Source organism: Eleutherodactylus coqui, chromosome 12 (assembly GCF_035609145.1).
Source record: "Eleutherodactylus coqui strain aEleCoq1 chromosome 12, aEleCoq1.hap1, whole genome shotgun sequence".
NCBI classification, from domain to species: domain Eukaryota; kingdom Metazoa; phylum Chordata; class Amphibia; order Anura; family Eleutherodactylidae; genus Eleutherodactylus; species Eleutherodactylus coqui.
This window is the reverse complement of record NC_089848.1, coordinates 73,703,146-73,728,167: the sequence shown is the minus strand read 5'-3', so window position 1 is coordinate 73,728,167 and position 25,022 is coordinate 73,703,146. Positions and strand designations below refer to the sequence as shown.

Below are 25,022 nucleotides of genomic sequence, written 5' to 3'. Positions count from 1 at the left end.
GTGTTTAACTATAAGGGGTCTGGAGGTAGCATTTGCATCTGGGCTTTGGTACCTGAAGGCACATTGCTACATAATAAGACATCAGTGCTATAAATGGCACCTGGTAGGTGGGGGATGCCTGTTACAGATTTTGCATTGGGACCCAATGAGTGGCTGTCTCATCAGTGTCCAGCACAGGTGTAATTGGCTCCTTCATTTAGCAGTTTAGCCACCAGCATGTGAGGGGATGCAGCTATCTGCCCTCTTGTATCAGTAAGTATCTGGCCCTTTTTAGTGATTGGTTGCATTGGGACCCAGGAGCTTCTTTTTATGCCTCTGCTTAGGTATAACTTGTATTTAGAAAGAAATTTCTATTTTTACGATTCTCTAATAGTGTATCTTATATAGCAGGGAAGCTGCTGGCAACCACATTAGAACAGAAACCATAGGGCTCGGCGCAAAGATGTAAAAATATACAAAAAGTTACATGAAAATCAAATATTTCCTCAGACCACCAAGAAAACAGCAGAAGCTTCAATTTACTGCTCCAAATCCCTAAAGAGCCCACATCAAATCCTGATTCCCAGCTGCACTCCCCAGCCTCTAGTCCAGTCACTGATCCGAAAATAGCTGACGGCAGGGATGAGCTGACACCTAAACCACAAGTCAAACCAAGGCAAAGCTCATAAGGATCAACCATAACGCCGTCATCGACCTTGCATGTCACACATTAGACACATGTTCTGGGAACACCTGGGATCTGAAGACTTTGCGGTTGATTGAAGCTTTCGCAATGCAGCAGTAACATCGGAGACAAGAGTTTGTTTTTTGGAAATTGGTTGATTCTACAGATGTCGGCTTCGGAGGATTATACAGTCAGGGTCACTAATATCAGTCATCACAGGATATTACGAGGCTAAAACACAACTTTTATTCTCAATTTATTTTAAATGGCAAATATCAAAACCTACAGGAAAAAAAGCTGCATAATATGATGAGAAAAACTCTGATCATTAACTGTGGTTAAGGGAGTAATAGAAATGTCCCTTATTATACCCATGTCACACATACAACTCTTCTTGGTAAATTGGTCAATCACTCTGAAAAATATGACCCACGTAGGAACCTGCCCCTCTTTTCTCCATAGTAATACTCTGTCAAACCAACATGTTTCTATTCCAGAATCCTCTAATCACAAACTGTGGTATGGGAGTAATGGAAATATCCCTATCTACACCCTTGTACAATCCTTCTTAGCAAACGGGGCGATCGCCCTGAAAAGGGTGACCCTACACAGGAACTGTTCCTCTTGTTTTCCTAGTAATGTACTGAACTTCAAATGCGTTTGTATTCTAGAATCCTCTGGATATCCTCATGGGAGAAAATCTGACATAAGTATAGAGTTCAAGAGTAAATGTCTCAACAGGATGAAAAACCACTTAGTATACATGTAGTCCAACAGTATTGAGTGCTCCGGCCAATAAATGTATTATGCTTTGTGTTTACATAACCGACATGCAATATGTCTTACAAGCCATCAAATCCTGATACAAGTAATAATATGCATTCAGCAGAATCTATATGGATGTGACTGCTGTGCCCTCTCATACCGTATTATTCTTGCTCAGGTACTGCAATAAATTCAGCTAAGATTATACAGGGTGTTTCACTCTAAATGCTTATTTTGGCTCGTAATTTGTGTGGAACTGTACTCAGGAGTCTAGTGTTAATCGATGACTCCTGTCCTGTTTCCCGCCATGGCTATATTGTTTGTCAGGGGCAGTACCTGCTGGCACGCAGTTCACATTTCCAGAGAAGGCAGGGTTCATTGGCTCATTTATCAAAAGTGTCAAACACAAAAAACTGTCCTTGTTGTGGGTTCAGAAGTAATTGCAAGTCATTGATGGCCAGGAGCGTACACAGAAATCATGGTGCCCCATAGCAAAACTTAGAAATGGGTGCCCCCCCTCCCACATAAAAAAATACATATATATTAAAGGCAGTATATCTTAACATGGTTGGTCTAGATATAGCTGTTCTGTAAAAGGATACCTATAAGTTATGTGGTTACCATACAATAGTCATATAACAGTTCTACACAGTGATAGTGATTACAGTGCAGCTACCTCCAGTGATCACAGGTGGCATATTTGGTGATTGGTGAAGTCCATTCTTGTTCTTTATCTAGGCCTAGATAACCATGAAGGTTTCCTGGAGCCATGATTCATCTCTGCACACTCATAGTATCTGGCCACTACCCCTAATCAACCTCTCAGTAACTACCCCCCACTCCACCCCCACCATAGTACTAGTGTCCCTCTTTTGGACCCTCAAAAAACTGGTGTCCCCCATGTGGCCCCACAAAGCTCTGGTAACCCTGTTGTGGCCCCTCAAATTACTGATCTCTCCTTTGTGCCTCCTACACCCCCTAAACATCCAGCAGCACAAGCTTCACACTGCTCTCTGTCCTTGCAGGCGGCTCCTCACCCTTTCTGGGCAGCCTGCAGGGACTGAGAAAGCAGGATGAATGTAAGTGAAGTTTGTGCCACCAGATTTCAGGAGGGGAAGGTGAGTCAGAGGCGGGACAGAGGGTGTGGCCGTTCAGGCCCTGGGCCCCCCTGTCCCACAGGCCCCAAAATAGTTGCCTGGTCTGTCTATATTGGCAGCATGCCACTGGCAATAGCCGCTTTCAACATCTTTTGTGAAGACTCTGAGCTCACCAAGAACTAAGGTAGGCATCAGTATTAACTGTTGTGCGATATCACTGTCCCAAACACAAATATTGTGAAATTACTGGGTTGCGCTTGGAGTGAAACTTCCTGTATAAGTCTGCCTATCTGAATATAGAAACAAGGTAGTCCACAATGGTAGGGAAACCAATTAACTCAATAAGTTTAAAATTTTGTGTATGGTTCCCTATGAAAATTAACACGGATGAGGATTATAGAGCAGATTTATGAAAACTGTCTAAAAGAATAACTGTCTTTATGAGATTATGTGGGGAAGAGCACTAGGGAATGGAAAAAGAGAAGATTGGAACACATAGGTGACATAGATCATAACAGAGATACTTATTTAGTGCACCACATCCATCAAGAACATGGAGGTAATTCAAACTCCCTGAAATTTATGGCATTGGAACAGTTCCATCCAACACTTAGAGGGGGAGATGTAGATAGAAAACGCTTACAAAAAAAAGCAGATGGATTTTGAAGCGGATATCAAGGACTCCGCAAGGACTTAATGAAGAGTTGAATGTTAGCTGTTTTATATAGTCTTTCATGTATAGTGAACTTACATCATGGCGACTTGGGTCATTAAAAAGATTCATTGTCCGGATATTAGTCATATAGTGTAAAAATCCCTTGTCTGTTGGTGTAATGCTTGTACTTATACCATGCACATAAATAATGTATAGCATGGCTTGAATATAAAAATGAGAGATTAGCGAACTTTATAATAGTTTGGTTCACCAAATTTTGGAAAAAAAGTTTGGTTCAAATTAGTTCGGACCGAACCAGAGCTTCACCAATACCCCTAAAATAATGATTCCATTCATTGACTATAATGGGGTCCATTCGGTTTGCGCTCAGCTTCCCAGCATTTTACCAGAAAAAAAAGCACTGCATGCATCACTATAGCTTTCCGTATTTTGTGTCGGATCTGCAACGGAGGTTCCACCGCAGATGTGAAGACGGCTTTAGGGGTTCTGATTTCTGACAGCTTCCGCAGTGCAGTCAGGCAGCAAAGAAAGCAAGTAGTATGCTCAGCTGCATTAGAGGTATAACCAGTAAAAAGAGGGAGATTGTGATCTGATCCCATGGTATAGATCTCTGGAGAGACGATATCTGGAATACTTTGCTAAGTTCCAGAAACCTCAACTTTAGAAATGCATAGATAAATAGAACGAGTCAAAAGACAGGCTACAAAAATGGTGGAAACCTTTATATATGTTACAGGAGGAGAGAAGGAGAGGGGGGCCTGATGGAAACTTTTTTTATATGTTACAGGAGGGAGAGGGGGACATGAAGGAAACCTTTATATGTGTTACAGGGGGAGAGAAGAGAGAGAGGACATGATGGAAACCATTATATATGTTACAGGGGGAGAGAAGGGAGAGGGGGACATGATGGAAACCTTTATATATGTTACAGGAGGGAGAGGGGGACATGAAGGAAACTTTTATATGTGTTACAGGGGGAGAGAAGAGAGAGGGGACATGATGGAAACCATTATATATGTTACAGGGGGAGAGAAGGGAGATGGGGGCATAATGAAAACCTTTATATATGTTACAGGAGGAGAGAAGGGAGAGGGGGACATAATGGGAACCTTTATATATGTTACAGGAGGAGAGGAGGAAGAGGGGGACATGATGGAAACCTTTATATATGTTACAGGAGGGAGAGGGGGACATGAAGGAAACTTTTATGTGTGTTACAGGGGGAGAGAAGAGAGAGGGGACATGATGGAAACCATTATATATGTTACAGGAGGAGAGAAGGGAGAGGGGGACATGATGGAAACCTTTATATATATTACAGGAGGAGAGAAGGGAGAGAGGGGACAAGATGGGAACCTTTATATATGTTACAGGAGGAGAGGAGGGAGAGGGGGATATGATGGAAACCTTTATATATGTTACAGGTGGAGAGAAGGGGGAGGGACATAATGGAAACCATTATTTATGTTACAGGAGGAGAGAAGGGAGGGAGGGACATGATGGAAACCTTTATATATGTTACAGGAGGAGAGAAGGGAGAGGGGGACATGATGGAGACCTTTATATATGATACATGAGGAGAGAAGAGAGAGGGGGGGCATGATGGAAACCTTTATATATGTTACAGGAGGAGAGAAGGGAGAGGGCGACATGATGGAAACCTTTATATATGTTACAGGAGGAGAGAAGGGAGAGGGGAGACATGATGGAAACCTTTATATATGTTACAGGAGGAGAGAAGGGAGAGGGCGACATGATGGAAACCTTTATATATGTCACAGGAGGAAAGAAGCAAGAGGGAGGCATGATGGAAACTATTATATATATTACAGGAGGAAAGAAGGGAGAGAGGGACATGATGGAAACCTTTATATATGTTACAGGAGCAGAGGAGGGAGAGGGGCATGATGGAAACTATTATATATATTACAGGAGGAAAGAAGGGAGAGAGGGACATGATGGAAACCTTTATATATGTTACAGGAGCAGAGGAGGGAGAGGGGCATGATGGAAACTATTATATATATTACAGGAGGAAAGAAGGGAGGGAGGGACATGATGGAAACCTTTATAAATGTTACAGGAGGAAGAAGGGAGGGGGGACATGATGGAGACCTTTATATATGTTATAGGAGGAGAGAAGAGAGAGGAGGGGCATGATGGAAACCTTTATATATGTTACAGGAGGATAGAAGGGAGAGGAGGACATGATGGCAACCTTTATATATGGTACAGGAGGAGAGAAGGGAGAGGAAGGACATGATGGAAACCTTTATATATGTTACAGGAGGAGAGAAGGGAGAGGGGGACATGATGGAAACCTTTATATATGTTACAGGAGGAGAGAAGTGAGAAGGGGACATGATGGAAATCTTTATATATGTTACAGGAGAAGAGAAGGGAGAGGGGAGACATGATGGAAACCTTTATTTATGTTACAGGAGGAGAGAAGGGAGAGGAGAGACATGATGGAAACCTTCATATATGTTACAGGAGGGAGGAAGGGAGAGGTGGGACATGTTGGACATTTTACATATGTTAACTGTATAAATAAGGCTCAGCAAAGAAATGTTTTAATTAGGAACCTAATCACTAGAACAATAGGACAGAATCTGGGATTAGCTGGGGGAAGATCAGAAGCAATGTCAGGCCTTAGTCAGACGGGCGTTTTTAGCCGCGATTTGCACATGCGCATGCGTCCGGCGATTTTATAAAACCATTGCTTTGCAATGGTATCGGACACATGAGCGCTTTTTATGCGCTCGTCCGATAAATTATAGAACAGAAATCGCAGATCGCACCTATCTGCGATCTGCGATTCCTGTTCTCTTCTCTATATGCACTCAATGTGGCCGGCGGCAGCAGCGCCGACCCCATTGAGAACATATAGAAGACAAATCATTCTTCTCTGCCACAGCTGTAACAGCTGTGACAGAGAAGAACGATGTTTGCCCATTGAATTCAATGGAGCCGGCAATACAGCCGCTCCATTGAAAGCAATGGGCTGCCGGCGTGCGCGGGGTGAATTGTCGGGAAGGGGTTAAATATATAAGCCCTTCCCTGCAATTCATCCTAAAATGTGTTAAAATAAATAAAAAATTGTATACTCACCTTTCCGCTGCAGCCGGAGTCCAGCCGCGGCCGCTGTCAGTTCTCCTGAACTGCTTCTCTGCACTATTCAGCCGGCGGGGCTTTAAAATCCCCGCCTGCTGAATGATCCGCCTCTGATTGGTCACAGCCCTGACCAATCAGAGGCAGGTTTCACTCACACACCCATTCATGAATTCATGAATGGGTGAGTGACTGCTGCCTCTCAGCGCTGAGCCAATCAGGGGCAGGTCTGACTCACATCCATTCATGAATTCATGAATGGGTGTGAGTGAGACATGCCTCTGATTGGCTCAGCGCTGAGCCAATCAGGGGGCAGGTCTGACTCACACCCCCTTCACACCCACTGCAGGACGGCCGCGCGGAGCTCCGGCTGCCGGGAGAAGGTGAGTATATATATATTTTTTATTTTTACACATTTTAGGATGAATTGCAGGGAAGGGCTTATATATTTAAGCCCTTCCCGACAATTCATCCCGGGCTCGCCCGCAGTGCATTGCTTTAAATGGAGCCGGCTCTATTGCCGTCTCCTTCGAATGCAATGCGCTGGACAGCTCCAGCCCGTTTCTAATGAAACGCGGCTAGGAGCAGATTTTCGGGCGATTTGCGGGCGACTTGCGCGCACCGGTCACGCGATTTGCGGATGCGCATCCGTCATGCGATCCGCAAATCGCGTGAAAAAACGCCCGTGTGACTAAGGCCTCAGAAAGTATTATTTTACTGGATTAGTAATAGATGCTTAGAACAAACTTTCAGCAGACGTGATTGGAAAATCAACAATAAATAATGAACTCAAGCATCCTGGAATAATCACAAGTCTATTGTAAGAGAAAAATGATATAAAGACAAACTAGACGAACATTATAGCCTTTTTCTGTCATCAGTTTTCTACAATTTAATAGTTCTAATGGCATCTAAACTGTATGGCAGTATCTGAACTAGAATAACATGGGATGAGAGGGCACAGCAGTCACATCCATATAGTTTCTGTTGAATGCATATTATTACTTGGATCAGCATTTGATGGCTTGTAAGACATATTGCATGTCGGTTATGTAAACATAAACCATAATACATTTCTTGGCCGGAGCACTCAATACTGTTGGAATACATGCATGCTAAATGGTTTTTCATCCCATTGAGACATTTACTTTTGAACTCTATGCTTACGTTGGCTTTTCTCCTGTGAGGACATCCAGAGGATTCTGGAATAGAAATGCCTTGGAAGGTCAGGGCATTACTAGGAAGACCAGAGGTCTTGTGTAGGGTCACCCTTTTCAGGGCAATCACCCTGTTTGCCAAGAAGGATTGTACAAGGGTGTAGATAAGAATATTTCTATTACTTCCATATCACAGATTGTGATCAGCGTTTCTTTTTCCCATTATGAAGCTTTTTCTATGTAGGTTTTGAGATTTGCTGCTTTTTGACACAGTTCTACTTCAGGGCTTCGGGGAAATGTTAACATTTGGTCTACAGATAGTGCTTTATATATTGCAATTTACAGCAATGTCCCCACCTCCCCCACCTTCAATGGGAATAGTATATGAAATGGCAAGAACAGCGGGGATGGGGAAGTGACAACTCCACTCAACAAATTTCTGCCTCACAATACTGGTTGTCAGATTTGAGGAAGGTTATCCAGATTTTTGTTTTACAGTATTTTTTGCATTTTTTATTACATTGATTCAGTGAATTCTGAGAACCACCGGATACTTTACCTCGATTATCGGGTGCGGATTATTATTCTCCAGGCTATATTATAGCAGCTGAACTTTACACCTCTGAGGGCAGATTTTTCATTTCATGTTGTACTCTAATATTCTCAACCATTAGCTGCACTGGATAGAAATGAGGATAATTGGTGCTGACAGATACTCCCTTCCTACATCCACAAGTGAATTATCAGCGTGTCTTCAAAATGTAACTCCTTGCAGGTTGCTAAAGGCTCCTCGCACAACTCTGCTTCATTGCATTTTTTAATTAGGGCTCATTCACACTAGCATTTATCAACATCCATTTTGGCGTTCTCTGTTCCGCCTTTGGAGCAGAGAGACTAAGTTAAAAGTTAATTAAAGCTTCTGCTTTACCACCATTGATTTTTTTTTTTTTTTTTTTTTTTTTTTTTTTTGTAAATCAAATTTTATTAAGTTTTCACAAAAGAATACAGGAAATCAGACATCAGCCTCTACATCAGCAGACAATTCGTCGGACTCTCGTCCATCACGTAACGACACTCCACCAGCATAATACCGTAAACAACATAGTTTTCCTAATTAGGTGAATAATACGAAAATAAACTATTAAAGTAGTCTCCTGGGGAGCAATATCGTCCCGCCACGGGCCGAGCCCAGCAGCCAGCCTTAAACTGCCTGCACTAAAAACATTGAGAGAGGGAAGGGACTAACATAGAGACAGCCAAAAAAGGGGGGGGGGGGGAGGGTAACACCGGGAAAGGGGACAAGAAAAAAGGGGGGGGGAGAGGCGGAGATGCTACATATCGGGGGGTTCCAGGGGACCACGTCTCACACATCCCACAACGCCGCAGCTCTCACCTCACGCCAAGGCGCCCAAGTCACAATGAATTTATCATAGGAATTATTCGACCAACTGTGAGGATTTTTAAACATGGAAATCAAATGGAAAGCTTCTGTTTCCTTGTGTTCTATTAGGTTTCCGACTTTTTAAAAAAACAGTACAAATATCGCAGTCTGCAATGCTACTTGTTTAACCTTAAAAATGGAAACTTAACGGAAGTTTTCTGTTTGCCTTCTGTTTTTAATTCCGGTTTAATTCCAAAAACAAAGCAGAAAGACGGAAGGCAAAAATGGAGGATAATTGCTAATGTGAAATTACCCTTAGGCCTGTGTCACAAGAGCATATGTGTATTTGCACTGTATTATTGCGCATTGGGCATTGTGTATATACGTGCACAACAGCGTTTTTACTGTACTTTTTGGAGGCGCAAAAAAAACACGCACTGATGCACTCAGCCATTAAAATGGCCAATTAGTTTAATGAGTTCAAGAGGTGTTCTTTCCTTCCGAAATGTGCAGGAAAATAGAGCAGGCTGCGTTTTGTTCCGCACAATGCAGTTGCGCACTCTAAACAGGTGCTTGTGACTGAACCGATTGAAATTAATGGGTTCTATTTTTTACGCATTGCATGCACAAATACACGGACAAATATGTTCATGGGGCACAGTCCGAATTGTACTTTTTTATTACAAAGTTTTACCACGATTTTTTAAATTCTTTATTTTCATGACAAAATATTTTGTTTACTTGGTCTGGGGGAGAATGTGTGTAAATGGGTAAGTAGTTGGTCTGTGATAGGAAGCAGAGGGGGGTTATAAATGGTACATACTCTGATTGGGTCACCGTTACTAGTTAAGTACCACAAGGGGCAGTATTGGGCCCTATTCTTTTTAACATATTTATTAATGACCTGGTAGAAGGATTGTGCAGTAAAATATCAATATTTGCAGATGACACAAAAATATGTAAGCGCAAGGAGATTGCAAGAGGATCTGGATAAGTTGGGGGCTTGGGCACAAAAGTGGCAAATGAGGTTTACACTGATTAATATAAGGTTCTGCACATGGGCAGGGAAACACATGTCACCATTACACACTAAATGGGAAACCACTGGGGAACACTGATATGGAAAAGGAATTGGGGGTTTTAGTTAACTATAAGCTTAACTTGAGCAACCAGTGTCAGGCAGCTGCTACCAAGGCAGATGGGTGCATCAAAAGAGGTCTAGGGGCACATGATGAGAACATTGTTCTTCCTCTTTACAAGTCACTGGTCAGACCACACATGGAATATTGTGGACAGTTATGGGCACCGGTATTCAGAAAGGACATATCAGAGCTTATGTGGGTACAAAGGCGGGCAACTAAAGTAATAAACTACCCAGAGAGGCTATCAAAATTGGGATTATTTAGTTTAAAAAAGACGTCTGAGGGGCGACCTAGTAACTATGTATAAATATATCAGGGAACAATACAGAGATCTCTGCCATCATCTATTTGTAACCAGGACTGTAACAAGGGGGCACGCTCTATGTCTAGAGGAAAGAAGGTTTTCTACACCGACATAGAAGAGGGTTCTTTACTGTAAGAGTAATAATATAATAATAATCTTTATTTGTATAGCGCCAACTTATTCCGCAGCGCTTTCAGGCATGGATAAATAAGAGCAGTGAGACTATGGAACTCTCTGTCTGAGGACCTGGTGATGGCAAATTCGATAAAAGAGTTTAGAAGGGGTCTGGATGCCTTTCTTGAGCGATACAATATTACATGTTATAATCATTAATAACTTCAGAAGGGTTGGTGATCCAGAGATTGCCAGATTGGAGTCAGAAAGGATTTTTTTCCCATACATGGGGAAAATTGGCTTCTACCTCATTGGCATTTTTTTGCCTTCCTCTGGATCAGCATAAGGCCTTAGTCAGACGGGCGTTTTTTGCCGCGATTTGCGGATCGCATGACGGATGCGCATCCGCAAATCGCGTGACCGGTGCGCGCAAGTCGCCCGCAAATCGCCCGAAAATCTGCTCCTAGCCGCGTTTCATTAGAAACGGGCCGGAGCTGTCCAGCGCATTGCATTCAATGGAGACGGCAATACAGCCGTCTCCATTGAAAGCAATGCGCTGCGGGCGAGCCCGGGATGAATTGTCGGTAAGGGCTTAAATATATAAGCCCTTACCTGCAATCCATCCTAAAATGTGTTAAAATAAAAAAAAATTGCATTCTCACCTTCTGCCTGCAGCTCCGGGCAGCCGTCCTGCAGTGGGTGTGAAGGGGGTGTGAGTCAGACCTGCCCCCTGATTGGCTCAGCGCTGAGCCAATCAGAGGCATGCCTCACTCACACCCATTCATGAATTCATGAATGGATGTGAGTCAGACCTGCCCCTGATTGGCTCAGCGCTGAGAGGCAGCAGTCACTCACCCATTCATGAATTCATGAATGGGTGTGTGAGTGAAACCGGCCTCTGATTGGTCAGGCTGTGACCAATCAGAGCAGATCATTCAGCAGGCGGGGATTTTAAAGCCCCGCCGGCTGAATAGTGCCGAGAAGCAGTTCAGGAGAACTGACAGCGGCCGCGGCTGGACTCCGGCTGCAGCGGAAAGGTGAGTATACAATTTTTTTTTATTTTAACACATTTTAGCATGAATTGCAGGGAAGGGTTTATATATTTAACCCCTTCCCGACAATTAACCCCGCGCACGCCGGCAGCCCATTGCTTTCAATGGAGCGGCTGTATTGCCGCTCCATTGAATTCAATGGGCAAACATCGTTCTTCTCTGCCACAGCTGTTACAGCTGTGGCAGAGAAGAATGATTTGTCTTCTATATGTTCTCAATGGGGTCGGCGCTGCTGCCGCCGGCCCCATTGAGCGCATATACAGAAGCGAACAGGAATCGCAGATCGCAGATAGGTGCGATCTGCGATTTTTTGTTCTATAATTTTTCGGACGAGCGCATAAAAAGCGCTCATGTGTCCGATACCATTGCGAAGCAATGGTTTTTAAAAATCGCCGGACGCATGCGCATGCGCAAATCGCGGCAAAAAACGCCCGTCTGACTAAGCCCTTAGGGTGTAATAGGCTGAATTGGATGGACATGTGTCTTTTTTCAGCCTTACATACTATGTTACTTTTTTCACTTATCTTGAACCTTCATCTTCTTCATATAGTTTTTTCCATCCTTTCCTTTTTCGGAGCCCGGATTCACACAGACATATAAGTGTTGCACCCGAATAAATAGCCTTCTGAATGGGCTCTTGTGACGCACAATACTGCTTCACCTAATTTGTGGGTCAATTTTCTTTTTTCCTGAAGATGAAAAGGAAAGATGATCAGAAACAAAGTATTGAATCGATGTGTGACTGATAGCAATTCACTCTTACATCCACTTCAGTAGAAAGTCAATCAAGGGAGCAATGCAACCAAATAGCAAGAATATCTCTGCAGACGACATGATTCTTGCTGTCAGGAAGCAATGGAAACCAGAGTGATAAAAACACAAATGTGAACAGCCCCAAACCCCCCATTAGGGTCTGATGAAAGTTTGTATACATTTTTATCTCTATGTCAATGTTATTCCGACCCAGAAAGTTACAAGGTTTTATTTTCTTTTTTAGGGATTTTTTGTTGCCATCATTTACTGCTTCTGTAACGGAGAGGTGAGTAGCGACTTCTTATTTCATTCACTAGTTACAAGTTGAAACAAAGCAGCTACATCTCACCCGATCTCGGACTGTTTTTTTTACCGGCTGGGGGCTTTATACACACCAACAGTAGTTGGTAAAATTCTCATGAGGCCATTAAATGCCAGGTTTCATAACAATATGTGAAGTTTTATATCAGACATTCTCCCCGGTTACATTTCTTACATTTCTGTCTCAGAACCCCTGTAGAACTATTGATTTTCAAAAGAGTATCCTACGGGCTACAACAAGCCGACTTGGCCTGGAAATGCCAGTGATTTATGTTTCTGAAGGTGACTTGTAACTTCAAGTACTTATCATCCGCTGGCAGAAATCAGGACTGTCAGTCATTCTTTATATAAATGAAGCCCTTATCAGCACGATCACTTATAGAGCTGTTGATGGGCGCCGCATAAATGGCCACCTCAGGCACTGCAACGTGAGGACTATAACAAGTATAATATGTACATTTTGCCATTTGTATTCCATGTACTGCAGCATTGCCTTATTTGCACAGGTCTTGTAGAACTCTTTATCCTCAGCGGCGGCTCGGTTCAAGAACAGAATCTTAGAGCCATCAGTAAATCTTGGCACTTAGATCATTTTGACACTCATCATTTCATGCCTTGATTAGAGTCTACCCCATCGGCCGGATGGGCTGTGAACTTCTCAGAATACAGATAAAAACGGGGCATGCTGCAACTTTTTCCTCTATAAGCTGTGGTTATTATTTGTCATGATTTTTCTTAATTGACTTCATTAAAAAAAAATCGTAACAGTAAACAGCGCTTTTAATTGAGATGGGTTTTTTTACATTTTTTTAACACATCAAAAATTTAGGTAGCGAGCTTGAGAAGGTTTAATCTGCAACATATTGCATATTCTATGTGTATATAGCCATTTTTGACTATCTGTGATTTGGTGCATTCAGATATCCATGGCTTCCCATGGCCTTGAGGTTTAAAAAAAACCATAGACTCTTTTAGCTCTTGCTTCGGATGTTTTCAAAATTTTACGTAAATTTTCAAAGGAGAAAATTCATTAAATTTTATAGAATTTTTTACAATTAATTTAAATTAATGAAGGTTTGGTAATTTTGAGTTGTACTATCTGAGGTGAGGGTACACAGTCTATTCACAGTCTATTCATAGTCTACCTATAGTCTACCCTCAGACTATTTATAGTGTCCTCATAGTCTACTTCACTGGTCTTGTTTTCCACTCTTTCCATATTTTTGTTTTTCAGGTACAAGCAGAAATTAAGAAATCCTGGAGTAGATGGACATTGGCGTTGGACTTTAAAAGAAAAGCCAGAAGTGGAAGTACTACATATAGCTATGGACCTATGGTTTCCCATACAAGTATCACTAATGTCACTACAAGGGGCACATTGGCCTTACATCTGAACACTAGACTTGTGTCCGCAGCCCTAAATGGTCACAGAAACTTACCGGGCTATGTAAAAAATGGCTCCATTTCTGAAAACTCAATACCTTCTTCTGGACCGGAGCATTATAACAAAGACGAGGAATATCTCAATGGGTCGGGAGTTTACGATGTTGATAGACCGACAGCAGAAGTTGTAGAGGAAGAGAGAGAGACTGTCATGTAAATATGGTTTTCTAAGAATCCAAAGCGGATACAAAATGCTAAATACTGATATGGTGATAAGGGGAAAAAGACATAACAGGAAACTGGAGATTTTCTTGGTTGATTACGTGACTGATTTTTTTCTTTTTCCAAACTTCTAATTGTATCTACCAATACTTTTGGTGAACACTACAAAAACATCACAGTCACGTCCAACCATCCCATAACCACCGGAGCACAAAAAAAAATTCACAACTATCTTTTACATAACGATTATAAATTTTTTTATAATGTTCCAGTTTGTTAATTTGATAAATTGTAAAATTTCTTTAATAAATGTATTTTATTTTTTAATTTTTTTTTGTATTATTTTTTAAGTCAATTATTTATCAGTCCTCTATGTTAGAGACGTGAATTTAAAATATTGTGATTGCATTTTCTACAAGACTCAACAAGGAAAAAGACAATTGTAATTACGCATGTGAAAAGATAATTATTATATGGTATCTCAATTTTTTATTGTATTTTTTTTTTTTTTTTTTTTTTTTATGGTCAGCAAGCCAAGAACTATGGTTCTGATATTACATTGTACTCAGAGATTCAATTCAGAATTTGCACACTCATGTATGGTCTCAGAAAGAATAGTATCTATGTGTACCTGACAAAAACAGATAAGAGATCTGGTCAGACAAGTGAAAAGTTACAATATTTGGAAACTTAAAAAATTTATGGCCCAAGAAAACTTCTTTCCTTAAAAGAAATTCAAAATAAAAAATGAAAACTAATTCTAGTATTAACAGCTTGCCGAATACAAGTTCCCTGATTTTTGAGGGAACATAGAAATCTGTAGCAAATTATTCATTTTATGCCTCAGGTAAAAAAAAAATATATAAAAGTTTGTTTAAAAAAAAAATTAAACTGTACAATAAAAAAAAACAGCAAAATTCTGCTGATATATTTTCATTAATATATGAACAATGGAAATAATGAAGAATAATATATTTAAACAATGAAATATGTGGATAAACTATATTGTATGCATCAAATGTATCAAGTGTATTGTATGCAGTACACGGAGCGTGACTAATGATGTAAGGACCAAGTGGAAAAAATGTTTTATTATTTTTTTTTACATTGTTTGAAAAATATATGATTTTCAGATGGAAATATGGTTGTCTCTGTTTTTGTTGTTGCTATTGCTATATTTTAATTGGTTCCTGTTTTATCACCAAGTTCTAGTTATATCTGCTTCACCTAATTGGATTTTCGTACAAGAACAGAACAGTTTGTTTCAGGAATTTTATTTGTTTTCACAAATGTATCAATATATATTGTTTAATGTTGCACTTTCGTTCTCATAGTAAGTTAAAACTAAGGCCCCCTGTCCACGGCAATTTATTCGCCGGCGATAAACCGCTGGCGAATCACACCGGCCAACGCTTCCCATAGCATTACTATGGAAAGCGCCGACACCTGTCCCCGAGCGAATTCCCCCGATTCTCCGTGGTCAGCCTATCTATTAGATAGGGCTGACCGGCGGTGATTCGCCGACGGCACCTGCTCCCGGGTGGCGGCTCCCGTGGCAGAGCTTCGACGCGGGATACCGCATCGTTCATGGACAGCCAGCCTAAGGCTGCCTGTCCACGGCCGAGGTGGAATATCGCTAGCGATATTCCGCCGCAGGGGGGAAGCTGACAGGTCTCCGCAGAGAGCCTATCTAATAGATAGGCTTACCATGGAAAATCGTGGCAAATCGCAGCATGACACAATTTGAATCCTGCGAGCAGAGAATCACAATGATTCTTCACTTGTGGACGTCAGGCTGCACTTTCCATAGCTAGCCTATGGAAAGTGTGTCATGCGAGGTCCGCAGGCGATTTATTGACATGGAACTCGCAATGAAAACTCACATATGGATAGGCAGCCTTACTGTCACTTTTATCAGATGGTGGGTTTACAATGAAAGGTAAGACCACTGGTGGCTGATAACGCAGGATCACACCGCCGACAAGTGATGGGGACAATGGGAACACCTCCTTGCCCTCCCTGCACAATATTTTTTTCACATACCTCAAAGCATGCACACTGCATTCTCCCATGGAAGTAAACAGGTTCTGGGCACCAGAATCCAACCCTGTGCCCGGCTGGTGACCATTTCTTGTCATGTGCAGGTGGCCTACTATACTGCAGATGGTCCAGCCGGCGAGCCATCAGACATGCGCAGTACAGATTTTCCTTCACTGTCGCTAGGTGATGACGCGGGTCTCGCAACCTTTCTGCAATGTCAATTGCTGAGGGGCCGTGGATCAGACGGCTTCCATTGACTTCAATGACAACTGCCCATGCGGAGCTTCTGTTATATTTGGTGGTTAATAAAAAAACCCCTATGAGGATTTTATCATTGTTTTTCCCTCCATGTATCTCTACCCATAGAGATCCCATATGTTCATCTCCCTCCCATATATCTTCTCGTAATGTGGGCTTTAAATGGGAATTTACATAAAGATAAACCCGTCCCCCTTTCTGTTTTTTACAATCCCTTCTATACTGACTGTAAGTCTGTAAGTTCACCGCCCAGTCACAGCTTTCATTCAACTAGATCTCTGGTATTCCTACTATATCATGGTTTTCCTCAGACTTTATTAAGGTCTGGTATTTGTTTATGGGGTCTTGTCTGTGATGTGTTTTTGTTAAGGGTGTTTGATCTGAGTTCTGTATTTGTTCAGGGAGTCTTGTGTGGGTCAGTACTAATTTCGGAAAGTGATTTGGGGTCTGTATGCATTTTGGACAGTGATAAAGGGGTTGAATGCACTATTTGTGACTCAATTGTTGTAGATTGGGACTGTTTCCTTTATAAATGTCCTATTCTTATAAAGTGAAAGAGAATGTGATAAGATACTGGTGGTCTAGGCGCAACACTCTAAGCTAGTTAAAAGCTGAAGGCTCAAGATACGATAGTGAAAGCACATCTTTTTATTTAATATAGAGAACCAGTAAGTGAATACGCATTTCGGGGTCAAGCCAATTTGTCAGTTCGGCTGGATTAAACATGACAGGATGCCTGGGGGTGACAAAATTCTAAAGGTTTTTGAATGTTCCAGAAGTCCTGTATGTGACAGGGAGACAGAGAGGAAAGAGGTGCTTCAGCATGCTTATTCTTAAAAGGTTTTCCAGGTCTTAAATATTGATGTGCTATCTACAACATAGGTCATGAGTAGCTTCCCGAGACTGAGACCCTGACTAATCAGCTGTTCACTAGAGCAGCTGTTACACTGTATGTAGCAGGAAGCAAAGAGTGTTATGCATTGTGTAGTGACTCAGCATGGTATTGTTCCGTGTGCTGCTGGGATCTGTAGTTCTAAGCTTCCTAGCAGCACAGCTACAGGTGGTTGAGGGTTAATTGAGCTGGCTGGGTGTGGTGATCTCCTGCTTGCCAATCCCCTGGCTCTGTGCTCACATATAAACTCAGCTTCTGTCAGTGTCTATCTGGGTTGCAGGGTGAGCAGTTATGTTACTTCTGTGCTGTGTAACTTGTTATCAGTTCTGTGCAGTTTGTTCCCACTCTGATCTGTGTTTGCAAGTAGGTCTGATTGTGTCTCTCTGCTTCTCTAAAGACAGTTTGGTCACCTATAGCCCTGGTCTGCAGCACATGCAGCTCCTTTTTCCTTCCTCCTTTACAGGTACGGCCTCCAAACATCTTATGTCTTACTCTGTGTGTCAGTTGGTGGATCCCTGACACAGTACCCTATGTCAGCTCTGTGGCTGACTGTCTATCCCCTCTGTATGAGGACACATAGATCTGAGTTTCATCTGTGTGAGGTATGATCTGTGTCTTGCTGGTTCATGTCTGTTTGCATGTTTATTTTCTGTCAGTTTTGTGTTAGCTTGCTGTATGACTTGCGATCTGTTCCTGTCCTGTTGCAGTGTGCTGTGTGAACTGTGTCTGGTTCTGCTGGACTCCTGGTTAGTGTAGGTACTAGCGGTATAACCAGGAGCCGTGAAGTTGGCCCGCTAGCTTCCACGTTTTGTACAAAATGTCAACTAATACCTGGTATTTATATTCAGCTTATCATTTGTTTCTAGTGTTTGCATTGTGGCTGCTGTATGCTGTGTATTCTGGCTCTGTGTGTCCTGTTGTTCAATCCCTGTTATGTGGCATGTTTATGTATCCTGTTCTGGTGCGTGGTTCCTAGTAGTAGCAAGGGCCCAGATCCAAAGACCACTTTATTGGGGCGATGTTCCCACTTAGGTAGGGCCATGCCATCTTCCCTGTAGCACAGGACCAGTTGCTTGAAACCCGTGTGCAACCTGTGTGCGTGTATCTCTTGGTCACGTTCGTGTGGGCCCCATGCTTAGTTTGCCCACACGATCGTAACAGGTATTGCAAGTACAGTTTTGCTTCACTTCAGTGGGAGCTGTGACTGCAATACTACACCAGGCGACTGCACAATGCACAACACTATCTGCTTCCTGCTCCATAAAGGGCGACAACTGCGCCAGTAAACAGCTAATTAGCTGGGGTTCTGGGTAGTGGACCCCCCTCCCCCGATCAGCTACTTCTGACCTATCCTGTGCATAAGTCATAGTTGCATAGGTCATCATATAATCTCTCTCTCTCTCTCTCTCTCTCTCTCTCTCTCTCTCTCTCTCTCTCTCTCTCTCTCTCTCTCTCTCTCTATATATATATATATATATATATATATATATATATATATATATATATATATATATAGTCGGTTTGTGACCAAAATACTGCCACCATGTGGTTGTATGATCACATGACACGCTTGGGCACATATATGTGGGCCAATAAAGGGAAACTTGACACCTATTTGTTTATACTGTAGAGGACACTGTGGCCCACACTCACTAGCTAGGAGCTGGGGGTTGAGGGAGAACGATGCTGCACCATCCACTCATCCAAACTCAGCCCACTGTGCCTTGTACTCTACACTCAACTATTATTTCTAATTCCACTAAGTAATTATTGTGAGCAAGGATGTTTATATATATGCAGATTGCAGTCATTGCCCTGGGACAAGAACTGTGCCCCTAAGTGGATGTATTTGCTATTACAGTCACCATGCCGGGATGAGCTATCTACTAGTGCATTAATATTATTATTTTCTATTATCTTTTAACATTTCTCTCATTATTTCTAGATTTTCCTTCCCCCTCTCCAGTTCGCTGATGTTCCACTTCATATAATATATGAAGTCAGTCGCGCTAATTGCTGAACACGTTCCATGAAGTTCTAGTGGTTAAGTGGCTGCTTGACTTACATCCAATAGTTGTCGTGCAGCTGCAGCTATTACTTATTTAGGAGGGATAAGTGCATGTTCAGAATATAGATGGAGTTATGAATAAGTCACCGCCGGGTGGGAACCTGTGTTCAACAATAGAAGAGGCCCATGGGAAATGGATGAGGTTTTTTTGGCTGCAAGTGAAAAATACTACAAATTGTTGGTTCAGAGAACAATGTATTATATCACCTTAGAAGAAGTGACAAGGGCGGGGAACCATTACCTTAGGGAAGCAAACTGTTCCCACAGTAAAGATGGTAGTGAGAGGGGAGGTGCATCCACGTCAGTATACCCACCCATGACACAAGAAGAGTATAGAAACAGAGAAATAGACAGGTAGGTAGAGGGGAGAAGGGATAACTGTGAGGGGACCGGTAGGGCATGTGCCCCGGGTGCAGAGTTACATTGGGCACAATCAGGCGCCCATTAGTATTGTTCTCTCTGCTCTTTTCTTCCACTCAATGTTCAGGTACTGCAGTCGTGTAATCAGGACTTCAGAAGTAAACATGGGAGATACACTGTGCCTGGCCAGACCTGTCTAAATATATAGGGGGCGTAAGGCAAGTGAAATCCAAGGGCCCCAGGCCTGCCCCCTGCTTCCGCTAGCTAGTCTTTTTTTCCAAAAAGTTCTGACTCCCTTCCACAGTAGCATCTCATCACCTAATCAGACTGTCTGCATAAATGAAGGCTTACGATAAGTTTATGTAACGTGTGTACAGATATAGCAAATATTATCTTGACATGTAACACATTTTGATTTCTACAGTGTACTACAATGCTAAAAATCGAGATCCATCAGTCATATTAAAGCACCACTCCGGTGACTGTTATTCTTCATTCAATATGTAGCTATCCCCCAGTATATATATAAGTAAGCTAGTGTTACCTTGGTTAGTTATTTGTTTCTGTCTGAATCTCTTGGCCTCTTTCTCCTTAAATGGTGGCTATGTGATTTTAATTCTGATCATCTCAGATTTACTTGGGGTTATGATGTCTGAAACTAGTCATTTTCTCAGTCTCTGTGATGCTGTTGCATGGAGTGCACCACAGAAACTACCTAGACAGGAATACAGACTTTCTTGTCACAGTTACTGATGATGATCACATAATTGTAGTAGAGGAGATCACAGCTCATCTTTCTGTTTACTTATGGTCAGTAACTTATTTAGGTGAATATAGAAGTAATTATAATTAAACTGATCCTCCAGCAGGCAAAAATGGTATAGCCTCGGCTAATGCTGTGCTGAGGTACTATAGGGTAGATGTGAAACTGAAAGTAAAAAAATCTCAGCCTCAAGATGCTGCCTGATAAGCATCAGACAGGAGGCTGCACTGCAGGTAAGTGGCTGGAATACACAGAAGAGACTTCCAGAGTGTGACAGGCAATCAGGTGAGGGGGCAGTAATGGAAAAATGTGTTTTCACTTGAGTGGCCCTTTAATGATTGCGACTGCTGTATACACTTGCAGTAAACATTTAACTAATATTTGGTATAGCAACAGCCATTAAAATAGTCATGTTAATGTTTGCTACTAGTGTTGCTTGACCTGATTAACTGGGCAGAAAGATTGCCCTGATTTTTGATAAATTGGATTCGGTAAGTCTGATCCAATTTTTGGTGAAAATTTTGGGAAAATCAAATTTCCAAAAATGCCTGTTGCAGAGGTCAGAGTGCAGCCAATAAACAGCTAGGGTGTTTTGATGATATCACCAAATGTGTCCTTCATCTTGTATATGGGCAGCTGTTTCATTGGACGCCTATATTACATGACCTATCCATATACAATATAGGCACAGTGTAACCAGAGGCCACTTTACAGCTGAGCACAGGACAGAGAAGCTGCATCACGTTTATATGCCTGTATAATATACGATCTGTTGTTAGGGAGATATATTCTGCAAGGGATATATTCCTGCATACCAGCAGATAAGTTAAATGAGGTTGACGTTTACATGCCTGTCTAAAATGTGGTGTGTTCCTATAGGGAGAAATATTCTGCAGAGAGTATATTTTTGCTTCTGTCACCATATATAACAGCAAAGAAGGCAGACAACTAAGCTTTAGTGGGAGGAATATTCAAGTTCTCTGTTTGTGGCCTCAGACATTGTTCAAAGTCCAGCCACTACAATTTTTGTCAGGCCTTATGCATATAGCAGTGGGTTGAGGGGAATTTAATTACACAGCACAAAACAGGGACAGTTCACAAAGATACAAACTGTACCCTGAGGCCTTCTGTTTTCACACATTGTGCTGCCCAGGGATTGCGGCCCAGTTAGTTGTTGGTGTTTTTTGGTCAATATAAACCAAAAGAATCCCAAATAGGGAAACAGCAAATACACACAGTGTGTGTCAGTGGCCTCAGATGTTGTTCAAAGTCATAAATTATTTGCAGGCCTTATGCAGCTACTTGTTGTTTCTGCAAATTACAATATTACCTGAAAAGTTACATAAAACTGAAAAGTAAAAGCAAAAAGAAGAACTAAATTAAGAAAAAAATAAAATAAGACATAAAAAGGAAACCGTTCACTGTAGCATAGAGTCCACCAGGAGGAGGAGGACGACAAAGCGGAAATGAAGGTGGAAGAGGATGAGGTGCTTGACTCAATATTGACAGGCAGGGAGAGTCATTATAGTAGCTCGCAGGGGGAGGAGGAAGAGACAGGTCTTTCAGGGCACCAGTCTGTTAAAATAGGGAGTAGGGTGTCGCAGAAAAACATAAGGGCCGTACCATCAACATCAGCTACCACTAGCTGCAGTAGCATGAACATCAAGTCCACAGCTAGGTTTGTTCACAGGACTTGTGCAGCCTGGGCATTTTTTAAACTGCAGCTGATAACAGAAGAGTGTTCATCTGTAAGATCTGTGGTAGGCATAAAGGCCCATTTACACACACAAATAATCTTTCAAAAGATTGAAAGATCAGCAATTTTGTGCATAAAGTACTAATAGGCACTAATTGTTATTAGTACTTTATCAGCTTTATTTGCGTGCAAATGAGCTTCTGGGAGCTGTTGCACAACTCAAAACAATGTAATCTCTAACTCCCCATGGGGAATCCAGCACCATGGACAGCAGACACAGTGTGTCGTCCTGCTGACAGCTGAGAACAGCTGAGACAAAACAATAAGCTGTTATTAGTTCTCCCCTGGGCAGAACACAGCATGCAATCCTGCTTATCAGCTGTTCTGTCGAATGATGGTTTTTAAGTAGAACTGAAAACTGTCGTTCTTAGCAGAAAACTGAAAGATAGTCACATTTAGACACAATGATTATCGCTCAAAAGATGGCTTTTGAGCAAATTTTGAGCAAAAATCGTTGTGTCTAAATGGGCCTTTAAAAACACATCCACATGAACTCCCACCACGTGCTGCCTTGTAGAGACCACCTGAGCCAGATGGCAAAGAGTCAGCCTCATCCTGCTCTCTCTTCCGCTGTTGTAGCTGCCTCTTCCTCCATCTCCCTCCCTGATCATGCAGTAGCTTCTGAGCACAAAGGGACTGTTTTGTGTAGGGGCAGTAGCGTGCCTACTTTAGGCCTCTCTGTCGAAATTTCAGGTTTCAAAGCCAAAAGTGGGAAATGGAGAGCTGAAGTTGAGCCGCCACCATCATCACCACCTTCACTGACATTGACATCTACCCCATATTCCAGCTTGTCCCAGGTCAGCAGTCAGCCCTCTATGCCCCAGCTATGGGAACGTAAAAAAAATACCATTCCAACCATCCATGAGCAACGAGACAGAACGCAAGTATTGCACAGCTGCATGTAATGGAAATCCGGCCCTTCGGGTTACTGGACAAAGACATGATGGTCCAAGACTATGTCAGCTCCCACGTGGATGTACTCAGACATGGTGTTGGACCCTTTGACTTCTGGGTGTCTAATTTGACAAGTGTTCGGAGCTGGCACAACATACTATAGAGGTTCCTGATTGCCCTGTTGCCAGTGTGCTATCAGAAAGGGTGTTCAGCACAGTTGATGGTGTAAGGGGGTAGCGCTGAACATTGCTACCCCTAACATAGAAGTGGTGCACAGCCGCTCAGATCAGTAGCCATGATAGCTGCTGTCGTTAAGTTCTGTCCCCATCGCTGTGGAAATCTGCCCCTGGACAGGGAAATAAACAAGGCTAGGCTATGATCACTTTTCCATGTGCGCAAGAAAACTTTTGGCATACAACCAGGCACCATAAAGGGTTTAAGGGCTGCGTCACAGCTTCTGACACAACTTCAGCAGAATAACAGCGAAAGCAGTGTGACCCACAGCAGCAAAGGCTATTTTAAAGTGGTGGATGCCATGTGAGACAAGCAAGGCAACAGGCTGTATCCCCACATTGAGAAGTAGCCATGGACCAAATGACCTTGGGGCCGAGCTAATGATGGAGTAGTGACCAGATTCCCGGGTTTAAATGCCCGCAGTACATGGGAGGAGAGGGAGTCTCCCTCTCCACAGTGCTGGACACCGCAGCAGCGGTGCCACAGATGAATAGACGCTTTAATAGGTCTGCGGTCTGAGAGCAGTGCAGATGAAGAAGAAAGTGGAAGCGAGTGTTCGAAGATGTATCGTATAAGCCTGAGTGTACTACTACCCCCAGGACTAGGTAATATGAAATCCCTGGCCAGGGTGAGGGTGATGTACTCACAAGAACTGTACTTTATGGCATCATGGATTCTTGTGTTAATGCAAGGCCTTGCGAGGGTTAATTGCTGGTTAATAGTCTTGTGATGGTATGTAAAGTGATTATACCGATGTGTAATGTATATGATGAAGAAGGATGTATAGTGGTGCAGCAAGGCGAGTGGAAATGAAAGTAAAATGTGGAGCGCGTTGGGTCATTTACAGAGTGATTGTTTTTTAGTACCTTCTCCTTTTTCAATCCATGATTTTACCTTCTCGATTCAATTAGTAGAAGTGGAAGTTTTTGTTTCTATCTGAGTACCTTCTTTTTTCAAGGATGGAGCTCCGTGAAGACTTGTTTTTATGCATTACGGGCTCTATTTTATAGTAGTACCAATTTGAGGTACAAATGTCTTTTTTGAAATTTTTTTGGAAGGCGAAATGAACAATAAAAGCATTTTGGCTCAATTTTTTTGCTTTCTTTATAACTTTCGCTGTGCAGGATAAAAAGTGTGTTCAATTTATTGGACAGGTTGTTACTAGAGATGAGCGAACGTACTCGTCCGAGCTTGATACTCGTTCGAGTATTAGCGTGTTCGAGATGCTCGTTACTCGGGACGAGTACCACGTGATGTTCGAGTTACTTTCACTTTCATCTCTGAGACGTTAGCGCGCTTTTCTGGCCAATAGAAAGACAGGGAAGGCATTACAACTTCCCCCTGCGACGTTAAAGCCCTATACCAGCCCCTGCAGTGAGTGGCTGGCGAGATCAGGTGTCACCCGAGTATAAAAATCGGCCCCTCCCGCGGCTCGCCACAGATTTATTCTGACATAGATGAGGGAAAGTGCTGTTGGTGCCGGAGCTACTATAGGGAGAGTGTTAGGAGTATTTTAGGCTTCAAGAACCCCAACGGTCCTTCTTAGGGCCACATCTAACCGTGTGCAGTACTGTGGAGGCTGCTTTTTGCAGTGTTGCACATTTTTTGGGGGGGT

At 42.5% G+C, this 25,022-nt stretch overlaps 2 protein-coding genes across 2 annotated transcripts in view; both read left to right on the top strand.

Moving 5' to 3' along the window:
• Nucleotides 1-15,271, top strand: part of PTH1R (parathyroid hormone 1 receptor) — a 210,624-nt gene extending 195,353 nt beyond the window's left edge. Inside the window, exons 12-13 of the mRNA XM_066584858.1 lie at nucleotides 12,461-12,502; nucleotides 13,772-15,271. Of these exons, the coding sequence (XP_066440955.1) occupies nucleotides 12,461-12,502; nucleotides 13,772-14,137 (408 nt within the window). The 3' untranslated portion in view covers nucleotides 14,138-15,271. The remainder of the gene's footprint in view (nucleotides 1-12,460; nucleotides 12,503-13,771) is intronic.
• Nucleotides 1-25,022, top strand: part of ALS2CL (ALS2 C-terminal like) — a 703,387-nt gene that overhangs the window by 424,897 nt on the left and 253,468 nt on the right. The gene's annotated exons all lie outside the window — the stretch shown is intronic.